The sequence below is a fragment of the Ylistrum balloti genome, unplaced genomic scaffold (genome assembly GCF_031769215.1).
Source record: "Ylistrum balloti isolate Yb309-2 unplaced genomic scaffold, AGI_CSIRO_Ybal_v1 Utg371114, whole genome shotgun sequence".
NCBI classification, from domain to species: domain Eukaryota; kingdom Metazoa; phylum Mollusca; class Bivalvia; order Pectinida; family Pectinidae; genus Ylistrum; species Ylistrum balloti.
The window spans coordinates 470,744-488,293 of NW_026782612.1; the positions used below are offsets into that span (position 1 = coordinate 470,744).

A 17,550-nucleotide genomic window follows, 5' to 3' on the forward strand; every position below is an offset into this window, starting at 1 on the left:
GTCAATCATTTTCCCATAATTTGCAAGTATACTCTGATATGTTCTTGTTATGAGTTTGACCACATTACTTTCTCAATATTTTTGTGTCTGTTTTTAAGTACATCAATTTTATCTGAAATACTGTTAAGTATGTTTTTTCTATATCTACAGCTACTAGAGTGCATTTAGACTTTACCCCTATAAAGTACTTTTGTCCATTTTCGCTGTGTCCGTTATTACTCTGGACAACTATTAAGTGAATCTTAAGTAAAATGGCAACAGATTTAGAACGATATAATGGAATAAATCAAAATAAAATGTCACAGCTATCTCTTTGATGTGTCCCTGATCTATCCTCCACTGAAGAACGTATCTATCCAAGTTAATGCATTCTGTAATTGTCGACATAATTTCATAAATCAGATTGACAATTTGGACTTTTTTCTAAGCAACCCATTGTTCAGTTACATTAGCCATAATGTCCGCAATAACAACCAACTTGTGTACAAATTTCATGTGATAAATTATTCAATTTACAATTTTAAACATTTACATCCTAAAAATATCATACATAACGGCCATTGCTATTTGAAAACAACGTGTTTGAGCAGTTTATGTCTTCATGACTTTTTCTTATAAATATGTTTCTTGATGTTTAACTTTTAGATATATTATTTCAACATATTCTTCTACAACATAAAAGGCTATTAAATTTTGCACTCCTGTAACGCACATAATTTGTTTCAGTGACTTATTGTAAATAAAGAGAGTTTCCGACGCGTTGTAGGGCTCAAGTTTCGTCACAGTGAGTTAAATAGGATGAATAAGGCACAAATTAATCTGTTTACCTGCACGCCCCGCAATTGAAACCAATAAAAGTAGAAATTAAATTTTGTGGCAAAAAAGGTTTACATTCTATGCGAGACCACCTAGGTACATGGCGACGAAACACAGCTACTATTAAAATCTGAAAAATTATTTCTCCCAGAGGAAAATGATTACTCCCATAAAAACATCCACTATTGTCGTCCTGACAACACAAGTTAGAGCTCCCAACATCTTATTTATATCATTACTTATGTCACCATTACCATGACAAAAGTTCAGGTAGATCGTTTTAAAATATCAAAATTTTGTCTCTTAAAATGTGTTTATCGTCCTTCGATCGGTGTCGGGCTTGAGATAAGGTCTGCCATTTAAACAGTAGTAAGCCATATAAAAGCAAACACACAATATACCTTCTGTCAACTGTAATCCTGATATGTTTCATATTGTTACCGAATTAAGCTTTTTTTTTTCTCACGAGAATTTTATTCAAATCTAATTTGAATCACATTGTCACATGAAACGAATATCCACTTTTGAGAAATATATCATGGTTTATTTTTTTTTTACAAAACAACAATCTTTCCATTGTGCCTTATTTTTCTTGCAGCATGTGTCATCTTGCTCAACAAGATCCACCTAGTAAAAAGCAATGTGCAACGGTAACTACCCCTATACCAAACCGTCAACACCGTTTTGTAGTGAACAAAATTACAACAATTTATGTATTCAGTTGTAAGGTCTATGATATGTCCTGATACAATTTAGTTCTGGTGTTAAAGTGGAAACATAAACAGAGGCAACTTAAAGTGTTGATAAATCATGTTATCTCTAGAGAGCTTCTCAAAGGGAGATAACTTGTGATTTTTATGTCCTAACAAAATTTATGACCTTCATCTTCAAAGATGAGAAAAATACATTTTGAAATGTTATTAACAGACATAAGGACGAGTTAATTGGACTGTTCCCATTGGAAAGTTTTAGTTTTATCATAATTGGGATGATATATAGAATATCAAAATATACGAATAAAACCAACACATATATACAAGTATATTCCTCAATACATCTTTATCTGTATACCTGTGTTCTGTTAAGATTCAGTTTACTTTTGTCATCTAGATTTCCTTTTCTTTGGAACTGACTGAATTAGAGCCACTGCTTAGCATACAATTTACACCACTATATATAGCCCTATATATGACGAATGTCTTGCGTACCAAGTGAGGACTGCCGCAGAGTTGACCATCTAATGACCTATGTAGTGATATTTTTATAACTTGCTGAAATAGAGTAGCTCAACTAATGTATAATATAACAGCTGAACACGTTTCAATGACTAATTCTTCTTTGAAATGATATCAGACAAATGGAGCTGTTGTTGTGACCGATTTTTAGTTGGCTTTCACCGACAAATGAATGCCAATTAAAAATATCAAAAAAAATTGAAAATCGACATGATAATCAAGACTTCAAGATGTCATTTTTTTTCTCCAGACTTATAAAAAGGAAACATTACATGCAAATTTCCACCAAAAGTCTCTTGATGAAGTTGTGCATTTGGAATTTTTTTTTTTCTTTCACAAAAGTATAAACAAAATTTACTTCTTAATTCAAATTCAAAACGGACCCTGAATGGAATCAGAAGATCATCAACAGATTTAACAAAAAGGGGATCTGCAAATTTTTATATGCACTTTAAAATCTAACCTAGATAGAGATTCATGGGAGAGCCCATGGACCAGACAGAAGATGGGCTGTTTTTAGAGGCAGGATATATAGTTAATACATATTAAACTGATCACTATCAGCAAAATGCTAGAGAATCAACCCTATAGTGTGTAGATAACTCCGTGGCACGTAGCTTCCCTGCTACATTCTGTATCCAATACCAAGTTTAAATACTAATATACGTTATATTGTTATGGCTGCACTGAAGGCTCTGTGGATAAACCAGTTTGCAAATATACATATTCTGTCTCTGTTTACACGTCCTCATATTATGCAATAAGTACAAACTCACACCTTTGTAAAGCCGACAAGATGGTGATAAATTCATGACACCAGGATCAGGTGTCAGTGAAAGAAGTAATTTTTCAAGTTAAACCTATTTATTATATTTCAAAAAAAAGTTCTCAAATTCCTATTTGTAGATTTTGTCACCATCAAGTTGTGGTGACTAGTATCAATATATAATATGGTCACATATCTTCAAAACTAAGGAGTAGTTGCTGGGGATGTGATCTGTGTCATGAGAATGTTTGTGGATATGATCTGTGTTATGGGAATGTTTGTGAAGCATAACATCAGCTGTGTACGTGCATCTAAAGAATTTTTTTTCTTCAGCTTGAGAAAAACGTGACATATGAGACTGTCAATGAAAGCACTGTATCTATCTACAGATCTTAAAGGTTCAAACGTATGTACTTACGTCAGACAGTCCGAATGCTCACACCCAATTTGTGTTATTAACTCAAACAAAACATCACTGTGTATGTGTGCCGCATATTTTTCTTTGAGAAATCAGAACTAATGAGCGCAGTACTAACTAGTTAAGTGTACTGGCGGTTTATAAATATAGAAAAACGTCCAATTAAAATTGACCTTACATCAAGTGTCCACTTCCTCTCTCCGCTGATGGAGGATACATTATAATGAGAATGTACTTGCAACAGCCAAGACAAATCACATAACCTAACCCATGATGAAATGTGAGAGTTCCTGTCAGTTATCTCCCTTCCCAAAATATCTAAATATTCTTTAAATATAATTATGGATATGTACCTTCCACCAAAATCTGAGAATCATATTCACCTTTAACTTGCTCTCTATGTCAATATTGCATTGTGAAAAAACAATTTATCTGTTAACCACCAGTTACCTCCCTTTACATTATTTTTTTTAGAACTGAATGTATATCCTTAATTACTGTTTATTGCGATATCAATCTGCTGCAAAAAACTTACAAAGCTACTGATAAACTTCCTATTTTTAAAAAAAGGTGACTATCTTATTCCAATCCTGGACAAGTTTTATTCATCTGTTTATTCTCAAATCCTTTTCCAATATTCTGCCTTGCATACACAAATCATTTTTTTTCTAACCAATATCATACCCAAACTGTGCAAGTTTTCCTGATAAAAAAGTCTTTTATACAACATCATTTAGTAATTATTACAATGTTTACTGACATTGTAACTATATAAGACTGACTTATGTGTACTAAAAACCTCGGCCTATCATCAATTAAATGTACAATTTGGTTAATATCAAGATTCAATAATTATGCTTTATCTGATCAAAAGAAACATTTGAGATCTCATGAATCCCTATCTCATTAAGATCTTGTTTTACCTATATAACACCTATAATCTTACCTGTATCTTACCTGTGAACTATCATTACCTGTCTAAAGCCTACCTGATAATCTTGTTATTCCAAATTTGACTTTAGGGGCTTGTGTTACCTGTAGGGACCACTTAAATCCATTCGTCCATTATAGTTGTACATTTCAGTCCTGACCTTGAGGCACTCAAGTGTCATTTAACAAGAGAATCTTCAAAATTTTCAATCTTTAGTGACTTAAGGGTCAGTTATGTCATCATCTTTATAAAGGTTTATTAAACTAGACAGTGGTCAGTGTAGAATTGACCTTTCCTGTCAAAACTGAAAACCATAAATTAAAGTCCCATTACCTGTTACATGCCAAAAAAAGTTTTGACATAAATGGGAGAAAAGATGTGAAATTTATGTGAAAACTTCTATGACACTTTACAGTATTTACAAGGTCTGTTCTCTAGTCTAGTACATCAACAACAAAAACATCTGGTTATGTCATCAGAAAACAATTTAACAAGCCAATCATTTTAATGGTATGTTATTTCTAGGGTCATTATAATAAATAAATGTGACATGGACTCTATTTTACTTTTGCCTCTTATGAGGGGTGTAGTTCACATTACTTAAATTGAATGTTAAATTAATTGTTTCATAGAAAGTTGACATTTGATACCAACGAAATTGAGACCGTGGGCTTTAATCAAATATAATAATACCATATTTTAACTTTGTGAAGTGATCTTCAAAAAACACTGAAATCCTTACACAAATATTTTTTTAATTCAGATATTCACAGAATTACAAAATCAGATGATATTTGACTAATTATTCTCACGTTTTAGGTAAAATACGAGACTTTAAATTATATCTCCCCTTTTTTTTTTCTATCATGCGTTTGTGTCATACTTATTCATTCATGATAAAAAATATAGTTTATAATGCAGATTTAATTTTGTTTTCGAATTTCATATCAACTTGTAGTCACCTGTACATATGAAATTAATATGTTATGGGTGTTTCGCTCTACAGTAATGTAAAACCCTATATACAAATGCAAAAACAACTGTTATTATAAATTATTTTTCATTCATGAAAAAGATTTTTCCCTATCCTGAAAATTAGAGTAAAATTACAATCCAATTCATGAACTGGTCTACCACATTAGATGAATGGTGGTAATTCAATTCTCTATTAGTAACAAGAGAGAAAATCAATAGAATACGTGATACAGCAAGATATTGTTATATTCAAACTAACATCTATAATTAATAGTTGCAGTCATTCCACGTGATTTTATTTATAACATTTACCATGAACAGCCAAAAAGTCACGGTAACCCCAAACTCTGTGTAGGAAAATGAGACAATGAAGAACGAGACAAATTACATAGACTGAATATTTATGTTGACACATAATTTACAAATGAATTATTGTAGTAGTACTATTTCATGACCAATATGAATGAAGACATCACAATAGAATTTATCATATTACACTTGAATTGTTCCTTGTTCTAAGTATAGATCAGGCCTTAACAATTGAAAAACGTTTCAAACATTACTCTTTAAAAGAGAAGCTTACATGTGAACAGACAGGCTAGCAAAAACTCTGACAGCGATGAAAACTGTAGATCTGAGAGTATACAATATCAAAATACCGGGACTGATTTACAAAGATATGGAGAGAGGTAACCCAACAAAGCAGAGTGGTTTGTCTGGTAGAGAATATTTCTTTTGTTTATTCCTGAGCTTTGTGTCTGATAATGATCATATTCAGCCCAACAACTGGGGCAATAAGTGGGAGTCGGTCTAGAATCTGACAAAATGGTGTAAAAAAGACTTGGTATTTACAGAATTACGCATGTAGACAGCAACATTATACAAATATACATAACTAAACACAAGTTTTTTTGTTTATGAATTAACATCGGTTTTAAATTTTGTCTTTACAAAAGGCATGTGGTAAATGTATACATGTAAATTTTCAATAAATTATACCAGCTTCAGTCATTTTCAAGAGAATTTCCAGGAAATTTCAGTTTCATGTGAACAACATCTTTGTTATTTGGAAATAAAAATCTCACTGGACTTCATTTAAACTAGTGAAGTATTCAGTTATTGCCTTGCATCAAATCTTCTAATTTTCACTACATGATGTTTAAGGAAAGCAATGAATCAAATAGAGATTCCAAAATCAAACGTTGGAATAGAAGACTAAGGCAATATACATACCTTGTCTTGTAAAGGTAGCATTCATACCTTCCCTCTAAATCAAAATTTAGAATAGAAGTCTTATAAGACTAAGGTAGCATTCATACCTTCCCTCTAAATCAAAATTTAGAATAGACGTCTTGTAAGACTAAGGAAGTATGCATTCTTTCCCTCTAAATCAAAATTTAGAATAAATAACTAAAACACAGTAATAATATTATTCAGGAAACTTTCACGAAATGTGAACATCCTTTGTACAAATGTCTTGGAATACATGATGTTACCATACATGATCAATACCAACACACTTTCATCAGAAACCAGGTTTTTACTTGGTCAGTTCAGATAACCATTCAGAAATTTTGATATGTTCTATCATAAAGAGATATAGTGGACATTCAAAATCTGAGTCGATCCCGCAGGAATAGAACGACTCCAGTTCTGAAAAATCTCAGTCCCAAAAGTCTGTTTCTGATAGTTGTACAGATTTGAAAAGAAAGAATTGCTACAATTACAAAATTTCATAGGTAAAATGATTCCTTTCCATCATTAACAGGGAAAGTGAGATTAATGTTACCCTGTCTATACCATTTTCATCTTTAGTAAACATCAACTCTACTGTCATAAATATGATTCACTTCACCTGGATCATTTGTTAGCCTGACTGCCGTAGCTTCAGGACAGGTAATTAAAATCTTGACATGAGCGTTTCACTATCCTACAACTAACTCTTCAAGTTGATGTAAAACCATTTATCATAAGAAATTACAGCCAGACTATTTTTTTTTTTTTTTTTTTGTAACCTTGATGAAATATGAAAACAGACTTTCACTTAAGATTTCAGCTTTCTGTAGTGTTATACCTACCTTCAGTCTTGTTGGAAGAAATCTGTCTTCCGTGAGTGTGCCAAGAGGGCAGAAGAAATACTGGAGCTCTTCTCTTTCCATGTCCATGACGTTCAACAGTGGGAGTAATCATTATTTAATGTGTTGGAAGTGTTCTCCACAAAGTTTTGATATAATGGCTTTTTTTTGTTTACATAGGTAAAGTTTGAACACTTGACCAATGAAACTTGACCACAGTGGCAACAAACAGTGTTTAGCTCTGCACTACATTCACTTTACCTGACCTTAAGGTAAATGGTGTAGATCACTGTATTTCTGCATTTGTAGCGCCATCCATTTTTTTTCTGTAACTAATTATCTTCCCTTGCTGCCGCTACAGTAGTAGTAATTTGGTACGGCTGACATTCAAGTGTTTAAGTCTCTGTCAAATACCGTTTGAAATCCCTGCTTGCTGAAGTTGTATCTGGTCGTCAGCTGACAAACCAGCAGAACTGATTCAGTATTAGTCTGCCAGCTAATTCTGCACCAGTTAGCAAAGCAGCACATTCATATTTTCTATGCAATTAGCTTAAACAATGCCGACACTCACATTAATTAATGGTAGTTAATCACTGAGCATTATGATAATAAAATTGCAATACTATCATACACCAGGCAATTCTCTGATGTCTTATCAGAAGGCTGTGTCCAGTAGGGTTGGAGGACTAACCAGAAATAACCCACACTGACCACTGCATGAAGATAAGTGGTCTAATTGTCCAAAGTAGGCGATGAATGTCACAGCGTCCTTGATTGCAATTGCATACCTGTAGAAATGTCACAGGTAAAAGTCAGGAGCCCTTTCTATACCTGTGATTGTCTCTGCACAGTTAAGGGTTATGTTGAATCCCTAGGGGGCTGTAATGATCCCTAAGTAAGTCCTTCACCTTTCTGCTCTTTAAATGGTGGTGATATTCTGTACTCAACCCTAGTCCTTTTTACACCTCCGTATACAGTATGACTTTGGCTGCAGTGCCCCACGTTTTTATAACAAAAACAAAACTGCCCAAGGTGTTATGGTAGATAATAGTCTTTTCTATGATCAAGCAGACCAGCTAACACCTCCACTGGTCAACAGTCAATAGCTAATATCCCAATGTTTTCTCAAAGTGACCAGTCCCATTTGTAGAGGCTTTGTGTACACAGTAATCCTCTATGTAAACCATACACAGAAAAAGCCCCTTTCCCCGCGCTAACACTCCAGCTTTATGAATGACGCCAAAGATTGTATGAATGAGTACACCAGCACACACTGTCCTGGGAAATTATAGTACAGCCCAGCCACACTTATGAATGAACCACTTCTGCTGCCTGTTACCCATAAATCACTACTTCACCTTTAGTCCAATAGAAGCAAAGCTCATTTACATAGCTCCACCCCTCTGTAATCCCTGCAGGTTTATGAATGAACAGTTTATCAGCTGAGGCCTCTGTGAGATAAGTAGCGTGGTTGACCTAGTTGATAAAATGGCAAACGAGGCTCCAGATGGGAGAATGAATTATGAATTTGCAGATGAAAGCAGATAAATATTAAGAAATTGTGTCAATTAATTGTTAGAAAAACACTACATAGTGATATGTATATCAAATATTCATTTTCAAATTAAAATGATTCAAATTAATTGGAATGGATCTAAAGTTTAAAACTAATTTACACTTTGTTCCTTAGCCAGTTTCCAATCCTCCCTGGTTGCCTTGTGAATGAACTTTAAGATCACATAAGGATTGTATACCTACAACTTTTAACAGCTGAGTTTACCCCTGATAGTACCACAGTCAGTAGCAGACAACAAGCTTTAATTGCCAGACTGGTCAGCCTTGGTCAGTCAGAAAGGGCACTAACTACACTAACTACTAACATCCTTCCCTAATTAAGTGTAATTTGCCCAATTTAAAAAGAATATAATAGATTTCCTTTATAGTAATCTGACATTAGTGTAAATTATCATAACACATCAGTTTGTAGTCTTTAGTTTAAAACCTGGCAAGTGGTTTAATAATATTTTTCATCTCTTAGTGTCAGGTTACTCTGTATTGTCCTGGTTGCAAGCCTGTTAATATGTAGGCCACAGATAACTTTGATGAAAGTATAAAGACAGGAAATACAAGTGGAGTACTAATTATAAAGTTATATTCCCTCCTGGCAGTACTTATGGGGGACTAATTACACACTTATAGTCCTGTATGGTGGTACTGTTGGGGGACTAATTACACACCTATAGTTCTTTATGGTGGTACTGTTGGGGGACTAATTACACACCTATAGTCCTGTATGGTCGTGCTGTTGGGGGACTAATAACACACCTATAGTCCTGTATGGTCGTGCTGTTGGGGGACTAATAACACACCTATAGTCCTGTATGGTCGTGCTGTTGGGGGACTAATTACAAACCTATAGTCCTGTATGGTCGTGCTGTTGGGGGACTAATTACAAACCTATAGTCCTGTATGGTCGTGCTGTTGGGGGACTAATTACACACCTATAGTCCTGTATGGTCGTGCTGTTGGGGGACTAATTACACACCTATAGTCCTGTATGGTCGTGCTGTTGGGGGACTAATTACATACATATAGTCCTGTATGGTGGTACTGTTGGGGGACTAATTACACACCTATATTACTGTATGGTCGTGCTGTTGGGGGACTAATTACACACCTATAGTTCTTTATGGTGGTACTGTTGGGGGACTAATTACACACCTATAGTCCTGTATGGTCGTGCTGTTGGGGGACTAATTACAAACCTATAGTCCTGTATGGTCGTGCTGTTGGGGGACTAATTACATACCTATAGTCCTGTATGGTCGTGCTGTTGGGGGACTAATTACACACCTATAGTCCTGTATGGTCATGCTGTTGGGGGACTAATTACAAACCTATAGTCCTGTATGGTGGTACTGTTGGGGGACTAATTACACACCTATAGTCCTGTATGGTGGTACTGTTGGGGGACTAATTACACACCTATAGTTCTTTATGGTGGTACTGTTCGGGGACTAATTACGCACCTTTAGTCCTGTATGGTGGTACTGTTGGGGGACTAATTACAAACCTATAGTCCTGTATGGTGGTACTGTTGGGGGACTAATTACACACCTATAGTCCTGTATGGTGGTACTGTTGGGGGACTAATTACACACCTTTAGTCCTGTATGGTGGTACTGTTGGGGGACTAATTACACACCTATAGTCCTGTATGGTGGTACTGTTGGGGGACTAATTACACACCTATAGTCCTGTATGGTGGTACTGTTTTATAATTACACACCTATAGTTCTTTATGGTGGTACTGTTGAAAGACTAATTACACCTTTAGTCCTGTATGGTGGTACTGTTGGGGGACTAATTACAAACCTATAGTCCTGTATGGTGGTACTGTTGGGGGACTAATTACACACCTATAGTCCTGTATGGTGGTACTTTTAGGGGACTAATTACAAATCTATGGCCCCTCTGGCAGTGCAGGTAGGGGACTAATTACACACCTATAGTCCTGTATGGTGGTACTTTTAGGGGACTAATTACAAATCTATGGCCCCTCTGGCAGTGCAGGTAGGGGACTAATTACAAATCTATGGCCCCTCTGGCAGTGCAGGTAGGGGACTAATTACACACCTATAGTCCTGTATGGTGGTACTTTTAGGGGACTAATTACAAATCTATGGCCCCTCTGGCAGTGCAGGTAGGGGACTAATTACACACCTATAGTCCTGTATGGTGGTACTTTTAGGGGACTAATTAAAAACCTACAGTCCCCTTAGTTAAAACACTTTTTATAATCATTTAGTTCCTCGTCACAGCACTGTGAAAGACTAATTACAAAACTTAAGTCCCTTTTGGAAGTACTGGTGAAAGACAAAAAACAAAACTTTGAAGTCTTGCCCAACAGTATAGGTGAAGGACCAATTACAAACCTTTAGTCCTTTCTGACAGTTCTGATGAAGAATTGATTACAAACTTACAGCTTTAAATACTGGTGGGGAATTTCTTACAATCTGTAATCCCCTCTTTTATGTATTGAGACTAACATTCATTTGTCAATTTGCAATCCAACTATAACATGTTATCTGTATTATCATGTATACAAACTGTTAGAATTTCTTCACATGTAACCAAAACATAAATGGTTTAACCAAATGTGACTGACCATCCCTAAACACAGGTGAAAATCAGAGTGTCTTGTCTCAGGCTTGAACTTAAAGCTTTTCACAATGTGTGAAAATCTATGAAAATCACAAAAATAGGTCTTGTAAAACCCTGGTGCTAAAGTGACATTTCAGATATGTCTGGAACATGATGAACAAGAAATAAATATACCCCAGTTTTACAGCAACGAACTCATGCCTAGCAATGTGAAATCATTTATTTTCATGTGTGATTTATTTTGTTGAATTGATTGGAAAACCACCAAGACTGAATCCACAAAAAGGTGTACATTTACAGCAATAGGCCCAATCCTATCTCATACTGTTCAGGAAGCATAACAAACAAATATTCATATCCTGTATTCATAAGCTCATTGCATGACTTTGAGACACAAGTAATTTGCTGGCCCCCTCAGGTCATGCAATAAGCCCGTCATCTGACTTAATGACAGAGGTAATGTGCTGGCCCCCTCAGGTCATGCAATAAGCCCGTCATCTGACTTAATGACAGAGGTAATGTGCTGGCCCCCTGAGGTCCTGTAATAAGCCCGTCATCTGATTTTATGACAGAGGTAATATGCTGGCCCCCTCAGGTCATGCAATAAGCCAATCGCCTGACTTAATGACAGAGGTAATGTGCTGGCCCCCTGAGGTCCTGTAATAAGCCCATCATCTGATTTTATGACAGAGGTAATGTGCTGGCCCCCTGAGGTCCTGTAATAAGCCAATCGCCTGACTTTATGACAGAGGTAATGTGCTGGCCCCCTGAGGTCCTGTAATAAGCCCATCATCTGATTTTATGACAGAGCTAATTTGCTGGCCCCCTGAGGTCCTGTAATAAGCCCATCATCTGATTTTATGACAGAGGTAATGTGCTGAGCCCCTCCCTTAGACTCAATGCTGAAGTATGAAATTATGTTAAGAACTACAGTCATTTCAATTTTTTTTAAATCTTTTAATTATCAAAGTGTAGCATGCTGGGAATGAGACATGTTCATATATTTTTCTCCATTTCAATTCAAATGTTCAACGAACTGACTCTATTGTAAATGGTAAACCATCCCCAGACATGTGTGAGTGATATAGAACCCTTACTCCAACTTGTATGTCTCTAAAAATTACAATCTAATTTGGAAGAAATTACAGAATATATGATGGAGCAATTTTGTGAAAAACCACAAAAATTGTGAAGCTTGAGACATTTTGATCCGTCATAATTACTTCTAAACAAGACATTTATGTGAAATCGCACATTTTCTGATCTTCCATTGCTTAAACCAGAAGTTCCTCCCACAACACAACAGGAGCGAAAAGCTCTGTCATCATACTGAAATTTTACATATGATAAATAAATGTATTCTATTCATGTGAGTTTTGTTTAATTGAATCAAGTTGTTTCCTGATAGCTAAAGCCAGAACTGGGATGATATCATTTTAATGATACAAACACCTGTTAGCCAGGTCAAGGAACAAAACCTTGTGGTAATGTGTTGGATTCTTTTTCAACTCTGTCAACAATGATAAATACTTATTTATCTATGTCAATATCTACTAATTCCTTTATTATTTAATGATCTAATTCTTAATATCAGTTTTAGATTACATACAAAAGTACTGGGCAGATACACTTCAAACATTATTTATTCAATGAAGATTTCTTCCAAAGGGAGAAAACACTGCTATGAAAAGTATCACTTGAAGTGTGAGAGGAATTGATAATTATAAGATGCACAAAATTATTCTAATAAAATATGAAGAAGAATAAACGGATTTGCACAATTTTGAATTGAAGCTAACAAAATTTTATCTTATGTTTCACCAACATGTGTCCAGGAAAATTAATTTGGTGGAGAAGGCAGCTGAGGGGGGAGGAAGGTGGAAGGAGGGGGTGGTGAACAGGAGGAGAACCATCACCTGATGATGTGAGTGCAGCCTCCACTGATGTAAATGTACCCAACAGCCAGATCTGAGTCACTCAGAAGCTTTACCAGCTTAATTATAACAAATACTGTCGCAATCAACTTTTTGCTCTTGTCAAATTAAAATGTTTAATATATTAATATTAAAAGAAAAAATACACCCTGAATAAAAATGATTGTTATTGACATCAAACAATGCTAACATTACTATATGTTTGGTCCTGTATGCTAACCATACATATAAAGCTTGACCCAAGCATACAAAGTCCTAAACATCTGGTTATACTTGACAGTAAACCCCTTAGCTGTATTTCTTAAAATTTATGAATGAATTTAAAAGGGCACTTTATGAAAGAAGAGGTTCCTTTAAGGGGAACGTTCAAAACATTTAACAACACAACAGAACACCCTCAAATCAACAAAATTTGTATGAAATTGCTATTCTATATTTGTCCAAGAAAGGCTTGCTTTTAAACCATGCTTGCATCTCTGGTAGAGTACTATTTTGAAATAAACCCCCTCAAGATATGGGGAGATTGGGAGATGAGGGGGTAACAAAGTTTGCCTAAAACTTCGGGTGGGCTTATTTGCAAAACAAGGAAATAGCATATGCTTGCATTTTTTTACTACGCAGAATAGACATGGAAAGGTGCTTATTTCCAGGCCTGGGTTTATTACAGTAAATGTTGCTTTAGCGAGTGTTTATGATCTGGTTACTGAGTTGTGGTAAAATAATCAGTGTAGTCTTTAAACACCAGTTGAATTCATCCCCAATAGATTCAAAGAGATTTCATCTTAATGTAGCCCTTGTAAATGTAGGACTTGAAAAAATCTTGGCATGGAAAAAAAATGAAAACAAATTTTAATTTTTCTTTCAACGCTCTTTGATGACAAACTAATGAGTGTAGCAGATTACACAACTGGAATAAGTGTTGAAACTGGTTTGAATAAAATGGAGCAGATAACAGAGATAAAAATCCAGCACTTACACCTTTGTTGTTGCAATGTTCTGTGTAAACAAAACACCACACTGAGTAAACACTGAAGTCTTTCTATCAATATAAGAAATAATGAAACTGTCATATTAAATCAACAACGATATCAAAAGAAATAAAAAGTTCAGTAAAAATCGGACTAAAATCAACTTTTTAAAAAAACCTGAATGATTTAATGTTCAATAATCATGAATTTTAATTAAAGATGTTCTTAAGCTTAAAATAATGTACAGAAAAAGAGTATAGAGAAAACAGATTTTTTGACTGCATGGTGCTTTGAATAAAACCGACAAGTTAAATCTGGAGGGACTATAATTTGGATTAAGCTAAAAGCTAAATGTTGTAGAAGTTCAGGTTGTATTATTTAAACACACATCAAACTCACTGTTACTAGCATCACAAGATCCACTGTCCCTAAATTTAACTGGGGCTCACCACAGGGAATCTGTCACCTTTTAAAATACCTCGGACATACCCATTAGTAAACCTCATGCCAAACACACTTTCCTGATATGAAATTACTTAAACATGAAAGCCTTTTTCACTTGGTTATAACACAACACTTATACTTGGTTTTCGCCCAGAATTAAAAGCCAATTATCAGAATTCATCAATAACCTTCAGTATTTTATTGATTTTTTTTTCTTTCACATGATTTTTTTTGATGGTCTATGATTTGATCAAGGAGAAAGTATCGCACGGAAGGAATCTTTAAGTCTTTAGTTGTTTATATGTTTGATTGTATGTAGTTGGGATTTTACTCTACCATATATCTTCCATAATATGACCCTAACTTCAATGTAGTCTCTGTGATATGATTATTAGTGTGTCCCCTCCATAATATGATTTGCAAAATGACTGCATTACCTCCACAAAATGACTAACATTAGCATGACTGCTTCATTAATATGTTCTCACTGTAATATGACTAACCTGAGCATGTCTACTCCAAAATATCTTCACATTAGTATGTCCCCTCCGTAATATGACTAACCTGAGCATGTCTATTCCAAAATATCTTCACATTAGTATGTCCCCTCCGTAATGACTAACCTGAGCATGTCTACTCCAAAACTCTTCATATTAGTGTGTCCCCTCCTTAATGTGATTAACCTTAGCATGTCTACTCCAAAATATCTTCACATTAGTGTGTCCCCTCCGTAATATGACTAAGCTTAGCATGTCTCCTCAAAAAAAAATTTATTCGTCCCCACAATACAATTACTAACATTGGCATGTCTACTCAGTTCTATAATATGAATAACTCCTAAATTAATTATGTCCTGTCAATATTACCCTGATTTTAGTGTGTTCCCTTAACTCCCATACAGATCAGACAGAAATTCTGATATCAAATATTTTCAAGTATTTTCTAACTGTCCAAATGATTTTTTGAAACTACTGACCTAGAATCATTGTGTCACAAATCACTGTACTGTCCTTGACAGTGAATTAATTAGAGTGTCCTCCCCTGTGGGTAAGGATGTTTCGATAGGAAACGAGAGATTTGTGAATTTATAATGCACCCATGGCCTTAGAGGCTTACAACTCATGCAGGAAATGTGTTTAGGTATCCGCCAGCCTCTTCATCCACGAACAAGGTACAAACTTGTACTTGTGTGACCATATCTTCACATGAAAATCATTTCAAACCAGAAACATGTATATATTCATTACTGCCCAAAACAAAATGACTAATAATTAAATGAAATAGCTTGTTTCTTCTATGTGTATCAGGGACATATGTAGCTGAAAGCGATTTTCCTACAAAATATGTTTACATTGATTTTATCTGTACAAAATTATTGTAGACCGAGCAATTCATTATGAAATTTTTGTTCCATTTCCATAATTATACCAAATTCTAAGGTACATCCTCCAAAGTGACCTTATCCTGCCATGACCATGAAATATTGTAACAATATTGTAATCTGTATATCTTAACACAATAACATCTTTGTGGCACTTAATGAAAAACACCAATGAACCTGTAGAAGCTATGAGCAAGGTCATTCTGCTAGCTTCAGATAAGGAGAATTTACCTGTAGTCTTTAGTAGCAAAACAATTTGTCTTTTTTATAATCATGTGGTAAGGTGTTAGTATTATCAAAATCACACACTATTTATTCTACTTAAGAGGTTTGGAATTCGGAAGGAAAAACCATGTGGTCAAGCAGAGGATTCCATATATTTCACATTCGTTTAGGAATCCAACCCCAGACCACTAAGTGAAAGGGGTCACCACATCTACTTAGCTATCTTCCTTTTTTGGGACCTCACAATCAATTAATTTCTTTTTCCAAATGAGTGACCATACAGTCAGTAAAAGCTATTTCCCTATGAGTTACAGCTACCTAACTACTAGGGACCTTGCTGAGTTACAGCTACCTTACTACTGGGGACCTTGCTGACAGTTACAGCTACCTAACTACTGGGGACCTTGCTGACAGTTACAGCTACCTAACTACTGGGGACCTTGCTGACAGTTACAGCTATCTTCCTAGTGGGGACATTACTGACATTGAAAGCTATTTCCCTGTGGGGACCCCACAACAAGTGAAGACTATTTCCCTGTGGGGACCCCACAACAAGTGAAGACTATTTCCCTGTGGGGACCCCACAACAAGTGAAGACTATTTCCCTGTGGGGACCCCACAACAAGTGAAGACTATTTCCCTGTGAGGGACCCCACTGTCAGTAAAGGCTAGCTAACTCCATCAATGAAAAGCCAGCTCTGTGTGTGTTTTGTGTGTAGACCACAACTAGTTCAGTGGCACAAACCACAATGATGTAATAGTCCAATCTCTTCACTGTCTGGGATACTGGTCATGTCTAGGGAAGGATAAAGAGAGAGAGTGATACAGAACTGGTCAGGTCTGGCGACAGAAAGATACAGAACTGGTCAGGTCTGGGGATAGAAAGATACAGAACTGGTCAGGTCTGGGAATAGAAAGATACAGTACTGGTCAGGTCTGGGGATAGAAAGATACAGAACTGGTCAGGTCTGGGAATAGAAAGATACAGAACTGGTCAGGTCTGGGGATAGAAAGATACAGAACTGGTCAGGTCTGGGAATAGAAAGATACAGTACTGGTCAGGTCTGGGGATAGAAAGATACAGAACTGGTCAGGTCTGGGAATAGAAAGATACAGTACTGGTCAGGTCTGGGGATAGAAGATACAGAACTGGTCAGGTCTGGTGACAGAAAGATACAGAACTAGTCAGGTCTGGAGAAAGAAAGATACAGTACTGGT

At 35.6% G+C, this 17,550-nt stretch overlaps 1 protein-coding gene across 4 annotated transcripts in view; it reads right to left on the reverse strand.

Moving 5' to 3' along the window:
• LOC132560800 (protein c-ets-1-B-like) overlaps positions 1–17,550 on the reverse strand; it is an 80,642-nt gene that overhangs the window by 19,951 nt on the left and 43,141 nt on the right. The window contains exon 1 of one of the 4 annotated variants that reach the window (XM_060225480.1): positions 7,220–7,437. The exons of the other annotated variants lie outside the window; for them this stretch is intronic. Coding sequence (XP_060081463.1) covers positions 7,220–7,331 — 112 coding nt within the window. The 5' untranslated portion in view covers positions 7,332–7,437. Of the gene's footprint in view, positions 1–7,219; positions 7,438–17,550 lie in introns of those variants that run through there. 4 annotated transcript variants of the gene reach the window in all.